The sequence below is a fragment of the Globicephala melas genome, chromosome 6 (genome assembly GCF_963455315.2).
Source record: "Globicephala melas chromosome 6, mGloMel1.2, whole genome shotgun sequence".
Lineage (NCBI taxonomy): Eukaryota > Metazoa > Chordata > Mammalia > Artiodactyla > Delphinidae > Globicephala > Globicephala melas.
In genome coordinates, this window is record NC_083319.1 from 49,684,844 (window position 1) to 49,705,119 (window position 20,276).

At 37.8% G+C, this 20,276-nt stretch overlaps 1 protein-coding gene across 5 annotated transcripts in view; it reads right to left on the minus strand.

Moving 5' to 3' along the window:
* CFAP95 (cilia and flagella associated protein 95) overlaps positions 1-20,276 on the minus strand; it is a 127,918-nt gene that overhangs the window by 65,169 nt on the left and 42,473 nt on the right. For all 5 annotated transcript variants that reach the window (XM_070045742.1, XM_060300859.2, XM_060300858.2 and 2 more), the window contains one exon: positions 2,521-2,629. In XM_070045742.1, coding sequence (XP_069901843.1) covers positions 2,521-2,629 — 109 coding nt within the window. The remainder of the gene's footprint in view (positions 1-2,520; positions 2,630-20,276) is intronic.

The following is a 20,276-nucleotide window of genomic DNA, read 5'->3' on the forward strand; positions in this document are numbered from 1 at the left end:
TCTCAGATAATATATTGATAAAAACCTTCTTGCTACTTCTGTCTCAAGAAGAGCCTTTTTGAGGTAAGTAAAATGCCCAGTCCCATGTACTAGCCAAAACTTCATTTAAAATGAAAGATTCTCATTCCTCCACCTTGGGCATGTTTTAGTCTGGTCTGCTTCAGTTGGCTTCTTCTCAATTGTCCCCCTTGGACTTCTTCCTTATACACCAACTCATTCTGGCTCCTTGAGCGTTTAAGATGAGGGTGAGGGGACATGAGGAAGGACAGAAGCAAATGCAGGAAAAGTGGACATGTAATCTTGTTTTGGTTTCCTCTGGACGAGTCTGTGTCTGACCCTGTCTGGCACTGAAGGACGTTCAAAGCTGACTTTCTTAGGGTGTTCTAATAGAAGCTGAGAGCCTTTCTGGGAACATTCAATGGTATGTTCTGTGATGCAGGATGCCAATTTCTGCACTTAAATGTCCTGTCTTAGCCCATAGGAATACAGTCGATCCCTCTTCCATCCCTACATGAGGTGCTCTTGGGCAGGCTCTAAAATGGCTCCCTGTCATCTTTCTCTTTTACATGGCCCATATCTGATCCCCCAAAGCCACATCTGGGCCTGAATACTCACTTATCCTTGCCCCACCACTCATTTATATGTAGCTAGTTCCTCTCTTTCTGCTCTGCTGCTTCAGACAGATCACCAGAGCCTCTTATCTATAACTTCACGAGGAACCCAAGGGGGTTTGCAGATGAGACTTACAGCACACCTTTTTCAAAATCCTGTCTCTATTTTCAAACTGAATTTTGGCTTTGCTGAATGTTGGGAAGCAGACCCAAGTTTGGTTCAGTAACATTCCTATCTAATACACACTGTAAACCTGGTAGAGGAACGACAAGGTTTCAATGACTATGAACGAAAGTCATAAAGAAGGTGAATATTATTTGTACATCCTCTATTAAACTAAGGCTTAACTGCTACAATGCATGGAATATAAGGAATGAATATTTGAGGTTCCTACACCTCACATTTCACTTCATCTCACTTCCTCCCACAATCCAGAGACCAAGAAGATTTTCACTTATCAAAAATAAATGTTTTTAAGAGTCAAAGATGCTAAGTGCATGCCAGGCAATGCCTGCCTTGCCCAACTTGTTCTTGTCCTCACCATGCTCAAGAAAGCAAGGGTAAGCTGGGTTTGGGAGAGCAGGGCAGAGTGGTTATTTTCTGAGTTGGGCATTGGCCTCTAGAGCTCCATCAATGTGCTGGCTAATGACCAATTAGGCAGCCTGGTGCAAAGGCAACAGGGCAGGGTTGAAACTGAGGAAACCATCAGAATGCCCCTGAGATTTAAGCTGTGGGACAAGAGGAGAACAGAGCAGAGAGAAACAGAGATGCCAAGAGAGACTGTGTGTGTGTCAGATAGAGAGAAGAGAGAGAGACAGAGAGAATGCCTTGCTTTAGAGCCATCTTGGTTCCTGTAAGTGTCCTCGTTCCACATCCAGGCAGCCGTATTTTTATAATATATTCCCATTTTTCAGGCTATCCTTATTGTTCTCTGTCTATGGTAAACTATAACAGGAAGGGAGGAAACAGCATGGGCTCTGCTAAGCTAATTCATTCCCATCACCCTGGAGAACACAGAATTTTCTAGAACTATTCCCAAAGTAGAATTATGGATCTTCCTAGGCTTACCCTTTTTCAAAGTAGCCCAGCCTTTTGGGGGCAGAATATGATATACAAACACAGTCTTCTCAACACATTCACATCCATCTTTGTCAAATTATCAGCTCTTCAGGCCCCCAGGCCATCCTGTAAGGTTGAATTGAATCTTCAACTAGTCCCAAAACTCTTGACATTGTAGGACACAATTTGAGACTCTTTAGGGAGTTGAGTTCCTGCACACTGATTGAGCAGACACCTAAATAGCCAAGGAGTAACCCACAGCAATTCAAATAGGAAGTATCTATGCAATGGATACTCCTTTTGTAACTTAGCTGTACAAATGTTATGAGAATAATAACAGCATGTTTAAATTACTCACAATTCCATCCCCTTAAGACAAGTACAAAAGACCTGAAACCCAAAGAGATGGGTTCAGATTCTCACTCTTCCACTCCCTGGCTGGGTGACTTTGAGTAAATCACTTAACCTCTAGGAGATTCTCCCCAGTTGTAAAATAGAGATAATAATACCTACTTCACAGGGTGATGGTGAAGGTTAGAGGAGACATCTAGCAAGATGTTGCAGCTGCAGCAACAGCATCATAGCAATAATAATAATTTCTTGAGTACTTTCTATGTGCCAGGCATTGAGTTAAGCACTTTTTTGCTTTATTTTACTTAATTTTCCAATAACCTTATGAAGTGCACCCATTTTACAGGTAAGGTCACTGAAGCACACAGTGGCTAGGTCACCTGCCTAAGTTACTAACACAGCTATGAGGAGCACTGACAAAGTGCTCCTCCCTCTACTTTTTCATGTTTTACTAGGAGGAATATTCCGGACTTAAAGAAATTAGTAGCTACTACTTACTGGGGGTTCGTTGGTTCCAAGTCGCCAATATGTTGAATTACACAGTTTTTTCACTTCTTCAGGACCCTCTATATCATAATCTTTGGGATAAGTTTCTCTGTCACAGTGCCTTAAGAAAAAAATGAGAATCTGTTAAGGGATAAAGCTTATTTATCAGGTATTGCATTTGAACATTGTAAAAATTATGCAATGAAAATTTACTATATTTGTGACCTTGTTCTAATAATAAATTTACTGGATTGGGGACATGTATTTCCCATCTCTTTTCAAGTAATGCTGAGGCTACTTCCTAAAAACAATTTAGCACATGTGATAAAACTAATAGTATCACGAAAACAATACTTATCCAACACAGTAATTATTCAGTGACTTCAATGAAGTGAATCTTATTTAATAATGTAGATTAGTTACTGAAATAAATTCTAAAATAAGACATGTAGTATATTAGAAAGGCAACTTACCACTTTAGAAATTTTTCTACCATGAATTTTAATTACAATTTTTTTTCAAAACGAGAGCAAAATATTTACTCATATGGATTTATAACAGTGCTTCCTGCTCCGAAAGAGGGTCTAAAGGAAAAACAGTTCTTAAAACATGTAGAAGAAAGAGTAAAAAAATATTCTGAATGTCTTGACTGAAAGGGTGGTTGGATAATAATAAAGGAGGGATTTGGGGATAGGAAAGGAAAAAGGAGATGAAGTGGCCCACAACCGAAGTAGCTATTTTCGGAATAAATTCTAAAATAAGACATGTCTAAAATAAGACATATGTGTAATATTATTGTGTCTATCTAAAATATGCTTTGTTGGGTATTCTTAAATACCAGACAAATCCACATGCTCTCAACTTCTCTGGCCTCCTCCATCTTCAGTCCATGAACTCTTCATCTACTGTGGGAGAGGGCAGCCCAGCTCTTCATCTGTTCTTCCAAATCTATGGTGTAATCCTAAAACCTAAGCTTTTGAACTCCAAAGCCAAGAATTTGGCTCTTTTGCTGCCTGCTGGGTCATTCTTCCCTGAGGTAATAAAACCAGAACACCTCCCTAGGAGCATAGGAATGAAGGGGCAAAGCACCAGTTAACATTTCAATGTATTATTTCCAGGGCCCACCTCTTTTTTTTTTTTTTTTTAAACATCTTTATTGGAGTATAATTGCTTTACAGTGGTGTGTTAGTTTCTGCTGTATAACAAAGTGAATCAGCTGTACATATACATATATCTCCATATCTCCTCTCTCTTGAGTCTCCCTCCCACCCTCCCTATCCCACCCCTCTAGGTGGTCACAAAGCACCAAGCTGATCTCCCTGTGCTATCCGGCTGCTTCCCACTAGCTATCTATTTTACATTTGGTAGTGTATATATGTCCATGCTACTTCCCCACCTCTTTTTTAGGCACTGTAGGCACAGTGCCCAGGGCTTGTGATACTTTTAGGGGCCCAGGAGAGTGTTTTAATCATTTTTAAATCAGAAAAAAAAGAATATAATCCAGTTTGAATTATATCCATCTTTATACCAAAGCAGTCATAAACTATCATTTTAAACTTTTTTTTATTGGAGGAATTGGAGGCAAAGATAATTAGTGTCCATGAAAGTCAGAATGCAGCCTGATTATACCATCATGTATTTTAAGTTGTATTATAACTAGATTATTACAAAAAATTCAGTTATGTTCCTTTTCTCACCGCAATCTCAGATAACAGCCAAAAGCCCAGCATTAAAACATGAATCTATAATGAAACTTTGGAGGACTGAGCTAATGCAGTTGGCATTCCCTAATGCCTGCTAGCTGCCCACAAATGATGTGCCCACAGCCTGCAGGCTCTGAGAGATACACAGCTGAAGACCTGTCCCTACTTCACAGAGGCTGCCAGCCTAGCAAAAATAAACATACATGTTTAAAAAATTATAAAATATATAAAAAATGTTAAAATATATATTTACTATATCCTAAATATGTATTTGCTACATATAATAACAGTAAAAATGATTCCCATATTATAAAGGAAACGGGAGGCCTAATTATTCCCTGACTTTATTATGTCAGTTGAACATTGGTTTGTGCCTCAGTTTCCCCGAGATGAACTGAGAATCATACACTGAGGACAAATCAATTGATTGAGAGTCTCAAGTGAAAAGTGACATAAAAATGCAAATATTATTATATGTAATAATATTGTGTCTATCTAAAATATGCTTTGTTGGGTATTCTTAAATACTTTGTCAATACCAATTAAGTTTTATAGCATCTTTGTAAGACAAATATATATATATATATACACATAAAAATAAAAATAATCTAGGTGTTATTTATATATATATATATATATATATACACACATACACTTTATATAGCCTTGTTTGCCTTGCTACCTGCATTTATTTATGGTTGCCATGACTTCTCATTTACTGCAATAAAAATTCTTTACGGGAAAATAATGAATATAATGATATAAAATTTACAATGTCTCTAGAACAGTAACTTTCAAACTTATTGATAACAGACCCCACCTATATACCATTACAATCCACCCTGAGAGTTTGCCAGTGTCTGGAGACATTTTTAGTTGTTGCATCTGGGTGGGGTGGGTTGTTGCTGGCATCTAGTGGGTGGAGGCCAGCAATGCTGCTGAACATCCTACAGTGCACAGGACAGCCCACCACAACAAAGAAATATCTGATCCAAAATGTCAAAAGTACCAAGGTTGAGAAAGCTCTAGAGAATGACTGTGTACCAGATTCTTAGATCAGTGGTCCCCAAACCTTAGCATTTCATGGAGTAGCAAAACTTTACACTGAAATTTGTAAAACCAACCTAAAATTGCCAACATTTTGTCTTGACAGGAACATTAAAAATAAAATAACCATCTATCACCTTTAATAAGGAGACTTTTAACACCAAAGATAAGTAAAAACAATCTTAGAGTCTTTTAAGCTGAATAAATTTAGCTATATGAAAACCTTGCTACATTGCTACGCTGTCTTTACAGTTTGTACATCACTTTGGATTAGTAAAAAAGGTCATTATTGACCAGCACTGGTCTAGTCTACAGACTGGATCTGCAGATATTAATTTTCCCCAGATATGAATTTGACAGCAGCAGTCAGTTCAAGGCTAAAGCAGCTTGAATATAGGTATTCTGTGCTACTAACTGAAGGGAGAGCTGTGTTTTTGATGTCAGGTGTGCAGACACAGGCTGACATTCTTGCTGGGAGGAGAGCCTCCAGGGCCTCCTACCAGCAGGGCCAGAATCTTCCTTGACAATCAGCCTTGCTTCTGCTGAGGACTTTGCTCTATCAAGCCCAAAGCTAAATGCTGTGGCTATTTCTTTATACGAGAAATCTTTACATAAGACATCCTTAATTACAAGAAAGGAAATTTGCTTTCTCTACTCTACTGTGGGAGAAATAGTATGAATATGAATAGAATTACAAATGGGGCAAAGGCTGACAGGACAGGATCAGACCTGTCAATTGTATAAAAAGGAGCTTGGAACCAGGACCCTGCTGTCAAAAATGCCACTTGGACTGATTCAGAGAGGATTAAGGTCAATAGAATCTAGTAGGGCAAAGATAGCATGGGCAGGTCCCATTCTAGACAACTCCCCACCACCCATCCTACAATCACCTGAACACTCTAGATCCTGAATTTCCTGTCTCCTCCAGCCTAACATAGTCCCACGTAAAGCCTTGTGAAAAGCACTTTCTGGATCTGTATCTGGGGTCCTTTGGGAGCTTGAGTTTCCTACCATAAGAGTTGGATGATTTCACATCAAATCAAATCTGTAAGTTCCCCTTGACTGAACACATATAAATCCTTAAGTGAGTTGCAGGACTAAACAAACAACTCCAGAGCATACTCAGATAGGGATCTGCAGCTCCCCTCAGGCTGCCCCAAGCCATCGTGGTCCAGTTCCCAGAGGAGGACAGGTGCGGTTAGACGACAGGGTTATCCTTGCAGAAGAGGAGACCAAGCTACTCTCTACAGTTTCTGTGGTCCCAAGACTAAGTGGGGGAAGCAAAGTGGGGATTTGCAAAGAAACCATTATCTTTATCACTTCTCCACCTTTCACATTTTAAAATAATTGTCCATTAATGAATCTTCCTTTTCATTAGACTAAGAATGTTTAGACACAGGGATCACTTTTTACTCATCTTTGTGATCTCAGTGCCTAACAAAGACTAACACGTTGTAAATGCTCATTAAATCTTAAATGATTGATTGATTGAATTTCTTACGTTTTGTTACTGTCACCTTAATATAAATGCTGAAAGCAATGGCTTTCAAATGTGTCCATAAAAATAAAGAGCATCCCAGCGTACTCTACAAAAGCACACATGAAAAAGGAGTGATTATGCATATAGAGATGCTAGTTCTTTGCAACAAAAACTTGTCTCTAGAGGAATTATAAATCTGCTTGCTGAATGGGAAAACTCTCAGCATACATATGCATGACACTGATTGCAAAGCGGGTGTGGATCCAAGCAATATCTGATATGTGAACAATGAAAATCGAGCTGAATTCTGGTTTCTGGTTACTTGACAAGAGACACATTTTCTTTGTGAATTTCAAAGATGTTAAAATTATGTTTAGTTGGGCTTCCCTGGTGGCGCAGCGGTTGAGAGTCTGCCTGCTGATGCAGGGGACACGGGTTTGTGTCCCGGTCTGGGAAGATCCCACATGCCACGGAGCGGCTGGGCCCGTGAGCCATGGTGGCTGAGCCTGTGCGTCCGGAGCCTGTGCTCCGCAACAGGAGAGGCCACAACAGTCAGAAGCACGCGTACCGCAAAAAAAAAAAAAAAAAAAAAATTATGTTTAGTTAAGACTCCAGATGACAGAATATATTAAATTTTAGAATTATTAATGCAAAACTACTGTGTCAGCTATTGTTATTTTCTGATGTAAATCTAAGCCAAATGAGAAGAGAAAGATACCTTTTCCATTAGGTTTTATAATCGTCTGCTATCTAGGACTTTAAGAGAAAATTACCCCAGAGAGTCAGCTATATTTCCTGACACATTAGAAGCATTAAAACCAATAGAATCGAAGACTACAAAGAAATATTTGACAATCCTCTTCAAAAATTTCTCAGGCAAATGATTTATATGCCAAGATAGTGCTATTTGGCGGCACATTTATCAAACTGACAAATGAAGACTTTCGGGTGTATTTGCAAGAGTCATAAAGAAAATCTTACGTCTTTGGGAGAAATGGTGACATTTCAGACTTATGAAGAGGGACACTGTTTTTCAATGTGTCTCATGCTGTATGCAATCTGTGCATCTACAACTATGAAACCACACAATTTGAAACCTAAACTGCACTCAAAAGAAAAATATTCGACCGAGACAGGTAAGTGAAGTTATTTTCTTCACTCAACATATATTGAACGGCATGTAAATAAGACCCATCATTATTATGAGTTTTTTTTCATAAGAAACTCTTCAAAAACAGGAAGCCCTATGGAGAATATTGGGAGTAAACAAGAGGAATACAGCATGGGAGCCTGCCTATCTTAACAGTTGAAACGTTAAATAAATGTTGTCAGTATGATTAACTGCCAAACACATGACTTTGAAAACAGCTGGAGGAACATGTATTAAATGGGGTGACACTATAATTGATTATCCCACCTGGGACACTGTGAGAGGGGAATTAGGTACTAGGTACACTGGGAGTGGTGAAACCAGGATTGTCCTGGTCAAATCAGGATTGGGACATTCTGTTACCCTATGTTTTGATTACTGGATCTCAATTATCTTAAGATCCTAGGAAACTTCTTATGGTTCCTTTGATCTCCGCTCCAGAAACAGCTTACATTGGCTGGGCATAGACACTCTGGGTGGTGGAACAGTAGGACTAAAAAGAGACCGAGTTTTTAAAGTGTATTATATAACAGTAATTACTGTTATCCAAAGAACACCTTGACAGTATATTGGCATGAATGGCATGGAGACCAATTTGGCCCCTGCAAAACAAGAAACAAATGCCTGATTACCTGCATAAACTCCTATCCCTATAGTCTTAATATTACCAGCTTAGATAATTTGAATTAATTACTCTAGAATAACATCAAATGATTATATTATGTGAGCTTAAGGACCATTTTAATGCACATTTCCATGAATCCATGGGCAATGCATACTGAGTAGATAATACAAGGTTCTGTAGTTTCAAAGCAATTCATTTCATTCACACTAGAAACAAATGAAAAAGCCTTTCTTCATAAATAGTATCTATGGTTAAAACAGTCTTCCATTATGAACATAGCTACACAAATGAGCACTTTTTCCATTTCTTCCTAGAAATCATTCAAAAGCAGCAAAGGAAATGGAAAAATTAAAAGAAAACTAATTTTTAGCGAAGTTATTGTATAATCCCTAGATTACATCATGTGCAAGTGTTACTTTAAGCAGCCAAAATCCAGCTGAAGACAAGTGGAAGAAGCAGAGACAAGAAAGAGGATATAGGAAGAAATCTCAGTAGTGAGATTGCCCAGAAGCAGGAGCTCTCAGAGCACCAGCCAAACTACATTCCCATAGTTATGCAGATAAACTCTTTCACTGAAAACAATGGAAAATGCTAGAATATATATATATTTACATTTTGACACATTATAAGTATTTAAGAGCTGAAAATCCAGTGGGGAATTTCCAGGCCAATTTTTGGATGAAAGCCTGTAACCAAAGGGGTAAATAGAACTTTAAAACACCAACTCTGCTGATGCCCTTGGGATATTTGCTAATGTTGCACAGGAGCAATGGCTTCAGGGGCTAGAGGGACTGAAGTCTAGCCCTGGAGCTAACCTAGGAGGGGAGTTTTACAAGGAAGTCTTCCATATGTGATAGATGTTATGCTTGCCAATACAATTTCTCCTTTTTACTGGGAATATAAGAGGTTAAATTCCCAGCTCCCTTGCATTTAGTGAAGCCATGTGACTAGCTCTGGCCAATAAAATAAAAATGAGCAGAAATGATATATGTCATTTCTGGGCTAAGACAGTGAAAGCTCTTATGTAATTCTCAACTCTTTTTTTCCCCTGCCAGAGCAATTGATGACTTTCTAGATGGTGGAGCCTCAGTCAACCTGAGTCCCAGAGTATCTATGTGGAGGAGTGCCTACCCTCCACCAAAAACCTAAAGCAGACTCTGTGTGAGCAGGAAGCAAATCTTTATGTGTTAGGCCACTGAGATTTTTGGAGCTGTTTGTTAACACAGATTCAGCCTAGCCTATTCTAACACAAAAATAAGTACCAGAAGTGGGGTAGGTGTTATTATAGCAAAAATCTAAAATACATGGCACTGGCTAAAGACCAGGCAAAGACAATAGGAAGCTGGTATCAGAGGCTGGAGAGGTCAAACATTTGATAGCCTCAGTAGGTTAAGAGTCAAACCAGGTACCTAGTGAGATTGGGAAAAGACTGGAAGACAGTTGTTAGTTCTACATGCAAATAGCTACTGATAATTGGTTTTGCCAAAGTATTTTAAAAAGAGAGAGAGATAAATTCAGGAAATTGTCTAGTTTACAAGAAGATAGAAGGAAATGAGAGATTCCAGAAATTTTGAGCCTTGAAATGTTAAAAGGGCCAACAACTTTTAGATCTCAAACAGAGAGATCTCAAAAAGAGAGAAAACTGAAAAAGAATTTTTCAAGACAAAATTCCATTAAAGCTTTGCCTGGCAGCAAAGTTCATCCTATTGTTAGACCCTCCCAGTGAGTTAAGTTGCATTGGAGCAAGCATATGCTTAAGGAGAGAGTCAAAAAAAAATTCCCAGGGTCTCTGATTTCTGTAACTACAATAGTATCAAAGTTATAGTCAAGGTATTACAAGGATAAAAAGTAAAGAAATATAGCAAGTCTGAGCACTTTGTCTAGAAAGAATTGAGAATGAGGTTACCAGCAGCTGGAACTAACTGGATTCAAACATGTAAGAAACTTCCTAAGCTTTAAAGAATTGTACTTCCAAGTAAGCCAGGGGTGTGCATTTAAAAATCCTTTAACTGTTCAATACTTAAAATAATTTTTGGCCCCCAAACTTCTGGGAACAAAAGGTGAACTGAAAAAGCAAAACAACCCATAGAAGGGCATATTCTACAACATTCATTGCAGGTGTGGTCAAAGAGAATATTGGAAAAGAAAAGATGATACACAGGGCAGAGCCAAGGGCCATAAAGAACAATGGGAAAAGTATGCTGCCGGAAAACAGAATCAGGGTCTAAGCAAAGAACGTTTCTGACACCAATGTAGGACTCCCTAACAATGTCTGCCTGACAGGATTTAAGGACCATAGACAAATGACTGCCCTTTCCATCCTTCCTCTTTCTGAATCGGAGTGCTTATTACAGTTACCTTGTCTCTGTCCCGCCACTTTATATTGGTTATATGGAGACCAAGCAGAAAAATTTCCTGCTTTATAGATTTTTGAACCAAGTAGAGCCACACTAGACTTGGTAGAAAAACAATAGCATAACATATGGAGATCTTGGACTTCTGACCTATGACTAGATAGAATTTGGGTCATTTTCCTTGGGTAAATGGGTAAACATAATTGGTCTGCATGTGGAAAGAGTAAAACCAATATTTGGTGACCTGCCTAAAGAACACAACTTCAAGTGCACGTGGAACTTTCATAAAAATTAAGAAAAAATATTTCAATATGTTTGAAAGATATAAATGGTAATACAATAAAACTAGAAATTCATAACACATTTAAAAAGAGATCCTTCTTCAATCTGGAAATATGTAAGCATTTTATCAAACAACTCTTTAATCAAAGATCAATACAAATTGTTGAATTTCTCAAAAATACCAATAAATAGAAATACCACTTATAAGAATCCATAGGATATAGCTAAAGTAGAACCCAGAGAAAAATTCAAGTTTTAAGTACTTATATCAATAGAACAGAAACAATGAAAATAAATAAGTGAAATATCTAATTCAAAAATATTAAAAAGCACAAGTAAGCCAAAAGAAATCAGAATGATAGAATAATTCAAAATAAAAGCAAAATTAAATAAGTTAGAAAACAGAATAAACGAATAAGTAAGCAAAATAGACAAACTCCTATCTAAAAAAATCAAGGAAAAGGGCAGGGGGAGATACAAACAGAATAATATTCCATACATAGGAACATATATTATATGACTCCATTCACATGAAATGTCCAGAATAGGCCAATCTGTAGAGACAGGAAGTAGATTAGTGGTTGTCTAGGGCTCGAGGGCAAAGGGAGGAGGATTTCTTTTAAGGTTAATAAAACTGTTCTAAAATCAATTGTGTTGATGGATGTACAACTCCATGAATATGCTAAAAGCCTTTGAATTATACACTTTAAAAGGGTGATAGTATAGAATGTAAACTATATCTTAATAAAAATAGGATATAACCATCAAAAGAAGAAAACATTTTAAATCATTAAAGACTACTTTCCATAACTCGATGTAAATATATTTGGAAAACTAGACAGCACACACAACTTTCTAAAAAAAACAATTTACAATTGTTCTCAGTAGAGACAAAAAGTCTAAACACACAATTTCCAAAGAAGAAATAGAGAAGCTGTCAAAGGAAAAAAGAGCTACCACCTGAAACAGTACTAGGTCCAGATGGTTTTACTGTGGGAGGAAATTTCTTATCTGTGCCTGAATGTCTAGCAGGACATTTGAACTGCCTTGAGCTGCTCACTTGTCAGAGGTACACAGGCATTGGTGGTGTCAATAACACCTATAATAAATCACATTACATTCACTATACTCACTTTGACATAAGTGTAAACCAAGCTGAAGTGGTCTTTCCCAACTATTTATATTTATTACAGGATTGTTTTAAAATACCAAAAAATTCCCGTAAGTAAAATGTAATTTATCTAGATGAAATTCTTCTAATTCATACAACACACATACTTATTATTTTAAGGTCTAGGTAGAAGCCCACAATATCTTAACCTCTAGATTGCCTGCAATGAAAATTTGGTTGCTTTGTTGGCATGCACCCCTACAAAGAGAGCAGGTGCCAATGAGCTCTGAAAGCTCAGGATTCTTATACGAGTAGGGAATTCCTTTTCTGTGAAGATCTTTCAGAGACTTTGCTGATCACACCCTTGCTCTGAATGGCCATATGCAAACTAGCTAACGTATATCTGTTGTCCCTACCCATATGACTGTAGGTTTATGGATATGTAACTTGGGCATCATATAGATAGATGGATAAATGCTATTAAGATGCTGTGGCCACCCCAGGAATAGGAGTCACAATTCTTGCAATCACACACTTGACATCACTAGTTATCAGTCATTGTGCAATCAAAAATGCACACATATTTTCAAACACTCTGGGGGAAGGAACAGTAATGCCCTCAGTTGAAAACTAACTAATGTGCCATCTTTAGTTCTTCATGTGAATCCTAGGAGCTAGGACAACCTCCTCTAGAAAACTTTTCCTGGTCTAATAGTCTGTGTGCTCCTCTTGGATGTCCCCAGAGAGCTCTGCTTACCCCAATCCTAGCACGTATCACAGTGCATAGTAATTGCCCAGCAAGCCTCCTCAACTCCCGTCTCCTCAACTCCGTATTTTAAACTTTTGCTATAAAATTGGGTATTTGGAAATTGGAATTCATTCTACACTGTAGTAGCTCTTTATAGGATATAGCAGATATCTATAGGATAGGATGGGATATAGTAGATGTCTATAGGATTATCAGCCTAGCTCTCCTTCTTTCTCCTGGATATGTCCATTTTGCCCCATGGCTATTGGAAAGCTGTCATTTTCCACCAAACCTTGCCCAGTCAGATGACCCCAAACAAATACTTGGCCCAGAAATGGACATCTGACCTGGAATTTTTAAATTCAGAACTGAAAATACCTTAAAAACAACATTTTTGGTGGATGAAGATGTAAGTTATAAATTCCTGAACCACAGCAGCCATGTTTCCTATAGTCTTCAATGATAAGATGAGGCAAACACAATGAGGAAGAGAGAGAAGAAATGAAGCAAGACCCAGATGCACTAGCATCCCTTATGCCTGTTGTTCCTGAGGTCAAGCTGCACCTGTGCCCTCCTTCTTATCTAGTGATCAACCATTCCATGAATATCATGAACTAATTCATTTTCTTGCTTCCTTAGGCTAGTGCAAGCCGAGTATCTGTCAACTGCAATCAAAAGAAGCCTGATCAGTACACACAGAAAATAGTACCGATGGGGTGGCTTCCAAGGCCAACTAAGAGAAGTTTATCTGACAGTGCTAATTCTAGTGCTATTGAAAACCTTGAGCCCTGAGCCTGGGTATCCTGTGTCCATAGACTGAAACTCTCCTTATCAAAATGTCACCAAGCCCCACATTCTTCTTACCTCCTCCTTCACTCCTTACATCCTTACCTAGAAAAGGATCATCAGTAAGAGAAAGAAAGCTGATGAAAAAGCACTTGTGACTATCTGTGAGGAAGACTACAGTAGCATTATGACAAGCCTCTGGTGACTCCTGTTGCCCAGGAGAGAGATGGTCTCAAGGACACATAGGGAGTTGGCTCAGGCAGAGGTACTTGTATACAGCAATGATCTTTCCTAACCCAAGTGCACCCACATGAGGAAATGCCTGTCCTACAATACTCTGCCTTGCAGAGCAAGGGTTATCTTGCAAGTAAAGCTGTTTTATTTTGGCCACCAGTTAAATTGAGCAAAACCTCACGAAAAGGTCAAGGCACAATTTTATAACCACTGGTTTTCAGAAAATGAATTTGGTTGGGATTTCATTAAAGAGAATAGCATTGAAAGAAAAATACAGTCATGACAAAAGGATGTAGAATGTCCTGCATCATCCTGAAAAATAGAAAATAAGGTGCTCCCCCCCGCAAAACTACTACATTCAAAAGCATTTGTGGATATGTGTGTATGTTGAGGAATAAGAATGTAGCACTAGATTAAAAATAACCATGGCATAGGATCTACCATTATAGAACATAGACAAGAATGAAAGCGTGGTTAAACCAAATGAATGTGAATAGCATCATCCTTTTTACCCAACATAAACTAGCAATTAAAAAGATATTTAAAAAAGACTCATAATAAACCATGAAGAATGACTCAGACTCTGAAAGAGATGAAGTATTCTGTTTAAATCCTGATCATTTAGAGAATGTTTGCTTCAGGGGAAGAGCTGTAGAAAGTGATATCAAAGTTTTCAAGTAATTTTACTTGAAATAATACACATTCATTATGGAAAATGTAAAAGTGGCAAAGAGGAAAAAAGAAAATGACAAATAGTCCATAAATCCACCATCCAGTAATAAATATTTTGTGTTACATGGTAAATATCCTTTCAGTCTCTTTTCAATACATACAGACATATATTTTTATCAAAAGAATTCATAACATGCTGTTCCTTTTTTTACTTAAAGTGAGATTATATTTTCAAATATTAATCTTTGCACTTTTCTTTGCTTAACTCTTTAAAATAACCTTTGTTCTAATAAATCAGAGGCATCTACATTTGCCTTGGGAAGATATAGGACTGTTTTGCCAGGAATATGAAGAAAAATAAAGTGCTGGTGATTAACTTCTGACTAACAAAATTTTTTAGTCCTGAGTGATGTTTTTCTTGAAAGTCAGGACCTGCTAAGAAGTAAAATGTCTAAATTTCTCAAACTTCTATTAACAACCAGATCCAGAAGCTCCCAAACACGGCATAAGTAGGGTGACCCTATCATTTATTTTGTAAAGGAGATCACTTTAAAAAATGAGAGAAGGGCTTTTAATAAATCTCAGGCCAATGGGAGTAAACTCCACTGGGCAAACCACAGCATACGCACACCCTCTCTGCGGGGCATTTGATGAAAGCTGAATTGAGTGTCAGTGGGCCAGCCACGGGGCCACCATGTTCAGGGATGAGGTGCCCCTACCACAGTGGCTACCACCAGCCTAAGTCAGGGGCCAGGAGAGGATGAGCATGACTTAAGGATCTACAGTCCTAAGGAGAGCCAAAATGGAAATGAGTCTGAAAGCAGGACCTCAGGTCTTTAACAAACCAAGTGGATTAGTCAAAAGTTCACCAGCAGCAGGCACAGAAGTTGGATAAAGGATAAGGTGAACAAGAATAAGGACCCACATGCAGATCTGGGAGCCTCACTCCCCCATCCCCCAAATGTCATATAACTTCAGTCCCTTATGCACACACACACCACTAGGAAAAGGAGAGGGTGGATGAGGTAGGATTCAGAAGAGTGGGCACTGTTCTGAAAGAGACTATTTTAACCCAAAACAAACTGTTTAAACTCAAAGAGACAGAGAAACCCTTCAATTGGCATGTTTGAACTTTTCTCTGGTAATCAACAGTTGAAAAACCATGAGGATCAGTTTTAGAAAACAAATTTTATATATGCATCTGACTTGAATGCAAATTTCTAATTCTGCTACTGACCAGATAGTAAATATATTTCCATGTCTTTGGTCTACTATCACATCATCTTAAATGGTCACACAGTATTATAATTTACAATGTTTTTTAAAGTATGAGTTAAGAAATTAAGATGTCTCTTTAAAGTGTGAATACCATTTGTCCCTATTTAACTCAAAATTTCCTAAGTACCCCTCAGTCTCTAGTAAGTCATGTACCGCATCTAGGAAGAACATGAGCTTAGCTCCCATTTTTAAATTCTTTACCATTCTAATCGGAAGCCTAATGATTTATACCCCTCTAAATTCACCTATACAGAGGTGACCAAACATGCTTCAATGTCATCCTGTTGTATCAGGATCAGGGCTGTGTATTTGCAGAAACATGGATGGACCTAGAGATTATCATACCAAGCCAAGTAAGTCAGAAAAAGAAAGACAAATACCATATGATATCTCTTATACGTGGACTCTAAAATATGACGCAAATGAACATATCTACGAAACAGAAACGGACTCACAGACAGAGTACAGACTTGTGGTTGCCAAGGGAGAGGACACTGGGAGAAGGAAGGATTGGGAGTTTGGGATTAGCAGATGCAAACTAATATATATAGGATGGATAAACAACAAGGTCCTACTGTGTAGCACAGGGAACTATATTCAATATCCTGTAATAAATTATAATGGAAAAGAATTTGAAAAAGAATATATATATGTATAACCGAGTCATTTTGCTGTACAGCAGAAATTAACACAACATTGTAAATCAACTATACTTCAATAAAATTTTTTTAAAAAAGGATCAGGGCTGTGAAAATCAGCTCTGGCTTTATTACAGATTTGCATTATCCTGTAGTCCTTACCTCAGGGTCTTCTTAAAGCATAAAAAAAGAGGCCCCCAGCCTGCAGTGCCTTTTGTGTTTGTGTGTGTGTCCTTTCTCTCCATTCATTTGTTAATTTCTTTGATAAACATTATTTGAGCACCCACGGTGTTCTTATCCCTTGCCCCAAGGCTTGCTCTTCTCACTTCTCATTACTAACCAAAAAAGCTTCTTTAAAGTCTCTTCTCTCTCCTTTCCACATAACCAAATATTTAAAATGCACAAAATAAGAGTTAAAAGCTTTCGATTGAGGGCTTAAGTTGTTAAAATAGAAGGATGTAGGCTTGCTGGAAGGGGAAGCATGTATGGATTTCAACAGAGGCAGGCTGCAACATGTGGTTACTAAAGGGCTTTCTTATTTTCTTTGCCTTTTTATCCTGATTGTGCGTTGGAGATGTGAGAAGATGGGATTGCTGGCTAGAGAAGATCTATGTAACTCTAGCTTGGTCCTTAGTGGTGTGAAGGACTCTAAATACTTCCAGGTTAGTCCCTGAGAAAACTGCTGTATTTACAGGACGAACATACAGCAAATCAGAAAATTCATCTCTGTTTTCTAATAAGTATACTAATGATAGCCTAGTGCCTTGAAACTGGATTCTCCTCTGAATGTGGAGTACCTTGAATACATATGAACTCCCTGTTCAAAGAGCACAATAGGGTATAAGTCTGAAGAGCATCATAGAAAGCTCTTTAACTTCTTTCTCCAGCCCAAATGATTTTCTGTAAAAATCTTTAAAACTATCAAGTTCCCTACCCCACAATTATCACCGGATTTTAATTTTACTTCCTTTTTCCCCATTCTCTTTCTGTTTTCTTCCTATAATGCAGACAGCGTTGGGGGAGGACAGTAAAATGCCCAGGCTCTTTAACTTTGGGCTTACGTAGGAGAGAGAAGTAATTGAAATTACAAATATATAAAATTAAGCTAAGTCCTTAAAACTCTTAAGTGTCACCATGGAGACCAGAGCGTGAACTGTTTCATGGAAACTCGAACGAATTTTCTGGCTCATCAGTTATTAACAGATGTCAATTTGGCCAAGGTAGAAGAGATGAGAATAAATAAATAAATAAATAAATAAGAACTAGCCTTACACCAGAGAATTTATTAAGGGCAAATGTAGTTGTTCTGGTTCTTAGTATTCCATTATTCCAGTGAGTGGGAAAATATCCTAAGAGAAAATTTCCCCTTGACTCATAATTCCCGATGGAAACATCTGATGATATAGCTCCATAAATGCTGTAGGAATGAATAGAGAAAGATAATTTCTAGAAAAGGTCTTTCTCACTCAGAAGCATCAAGGTGTGATGCAGGTAATATGGCTCTCTATCCACCACTCCAGCTACAAGGAAGACATGGTTCCTAGGCAACCTCTTATCCAATAATGGACCAGAAATATCTCTAACAACCATTCTGGGTATTTCACTTTATCATGTCTATTATACACAACTGTTTTTAATATGTATAGTGAAGTCAAACAGACTTCAATGTGGTATTACATTCCACATAAAGAGTAACACAGGAATTATCCAAATGTTTACTGTATAAGCAGAGGTACCTCAGAATTTCTCCCAGTTAAATTCTATTTTGCAAACCTATAGGCACAGTCCCTTAGCTGATCAAATACTCAGTTGGGAGGCCACCCAAATGGTGTATTTTAGATAGTAGGCATTCATTGATTAAATAACCACTAATAAAAGGTTAAAATTCAATAAATTTTTAATATATAATAAAATAACTCAATAGAAAGCAAACAATTATGACCAGAATGCATAAAAACAAAATGGTCAATGACATTTATTCATTTGGAAGTTTACACAATTTGAACTTTACGCAGTTTTCTAGGACAGACCTTGGTGACTGGTTGAATACAGAAGGAAAACAAGGATGCCAGTAGCACAGCCAGCTCAGAGAAATGCAAGTGCTTCTCAAATCTTACAACTGATTCTCATTATTCAAGGTTGTTATGTTCTATAAAGTCACAAACAATTAGCAAATACTGAATCATTGCTCCTAGGGGAAATACAAGATTAGGTTCCTGTGAGCCTCTGGTCACACTTTCAACAACCAATTAATACATGACCCGGTTTTATGTGCGCTTTTGTTTAAAGACATCTTGTTTAATATATCTTGTTGACTCACTAACACTGAATTCACAGCCAACAGCACTGTAACTCATGTCTGAATGAAAATTATGTAATGCACATATTTTCTCCATAAGGCACATCACAGCCTTCTTGCACTTAGGAACACTAGACAGCACTTCAGCACTATGTTTGGGGGCCATCTGAACAATGATATCACCAACAAAAAGTAAAAAAATGCAAAAAACATGGCACTAAATAGACCATGAAAAGAATACTTGTTTACAGTAAGAGGAGCTGAAACAAGAAGGCAGAGTGTCTGACATCAACTGAGAATATGTGTGTGGGATGATTCAAATTTTTTGCCTCTCTGCACATGTCCATAAATGACTATGAAAGTGCTGCAAATATTGATGTAGGGTTCCATATAAATTTTTGCAAGTAGATGAATTTGCAAATACAGAATTTACAGATAATGAGATCAAGTGTATTTACCAACTATAAAGAACTCTTTCTATTTCCCTATGATGCTGCTTCTTACTATTACATTGTACTTGCCTGTTCTCTTTTGTATACCTATGGAACTCCTATTCTTCCTTCTAAACCTTGCTCAGAAAACCATATACACACTAACCTCCCCCTCCTGTTACTTTTGCCTCTTATACTCATCTCTATTTTGCACAAATCAGATTATACTGAATTTACTGACGTTTTTCTTTACTGGCCTATGAAATTAGTTGAGGTCAGTGACCATGTCCTAGTATATGTATATAACCTTTACTGTGCTTACTATGTGCCAGGCTATATGTCAGAAGATACTTCACATACAATACCTTGTTTAGTCTTACAAGAATCCTATCACCCCCATTTTACAGTTGCAGAAACAGAGGCCTAGAACAGTCATGTCACTTGTTATATCAAAAGCTGCAGAGTTGGTATTCAAACCTAAAGCTCAAGCTTTTAACCATTATGTTATCCTAAATAAATATTAGTTACCATATATTATTGACTGCTTACTATGTGCAAGGCATGGTATTAAATGCTTTATACAAATTATCTCACTGAATCCACTTTATCCATCTCTGTGTCTCCAACACACGGCACAGTGCATGACACAAAAATGTTTGTTGGGTTAAATTTATTTCTTACTGCCCCCAAACCTTTCTAAAACCAACAGCATGAGAACTCTCTACATTTCCAGCAGTGGCCAGAATGACTTTGTGTTACACCATCCTTCTCTCCTACCAAGTTCCTCATCTCCTTCTCATCTATATTCTTCTGTGGTTTTGCTATTGATGTCTATGATGTCCACAAGGCAACTTTTCAAAGCAAAGGTAGTATAGAAGGGAGCAGAAGCACTGTCCACTTGAAAAAGGTCTTTCTCTTTAACAGTAATTT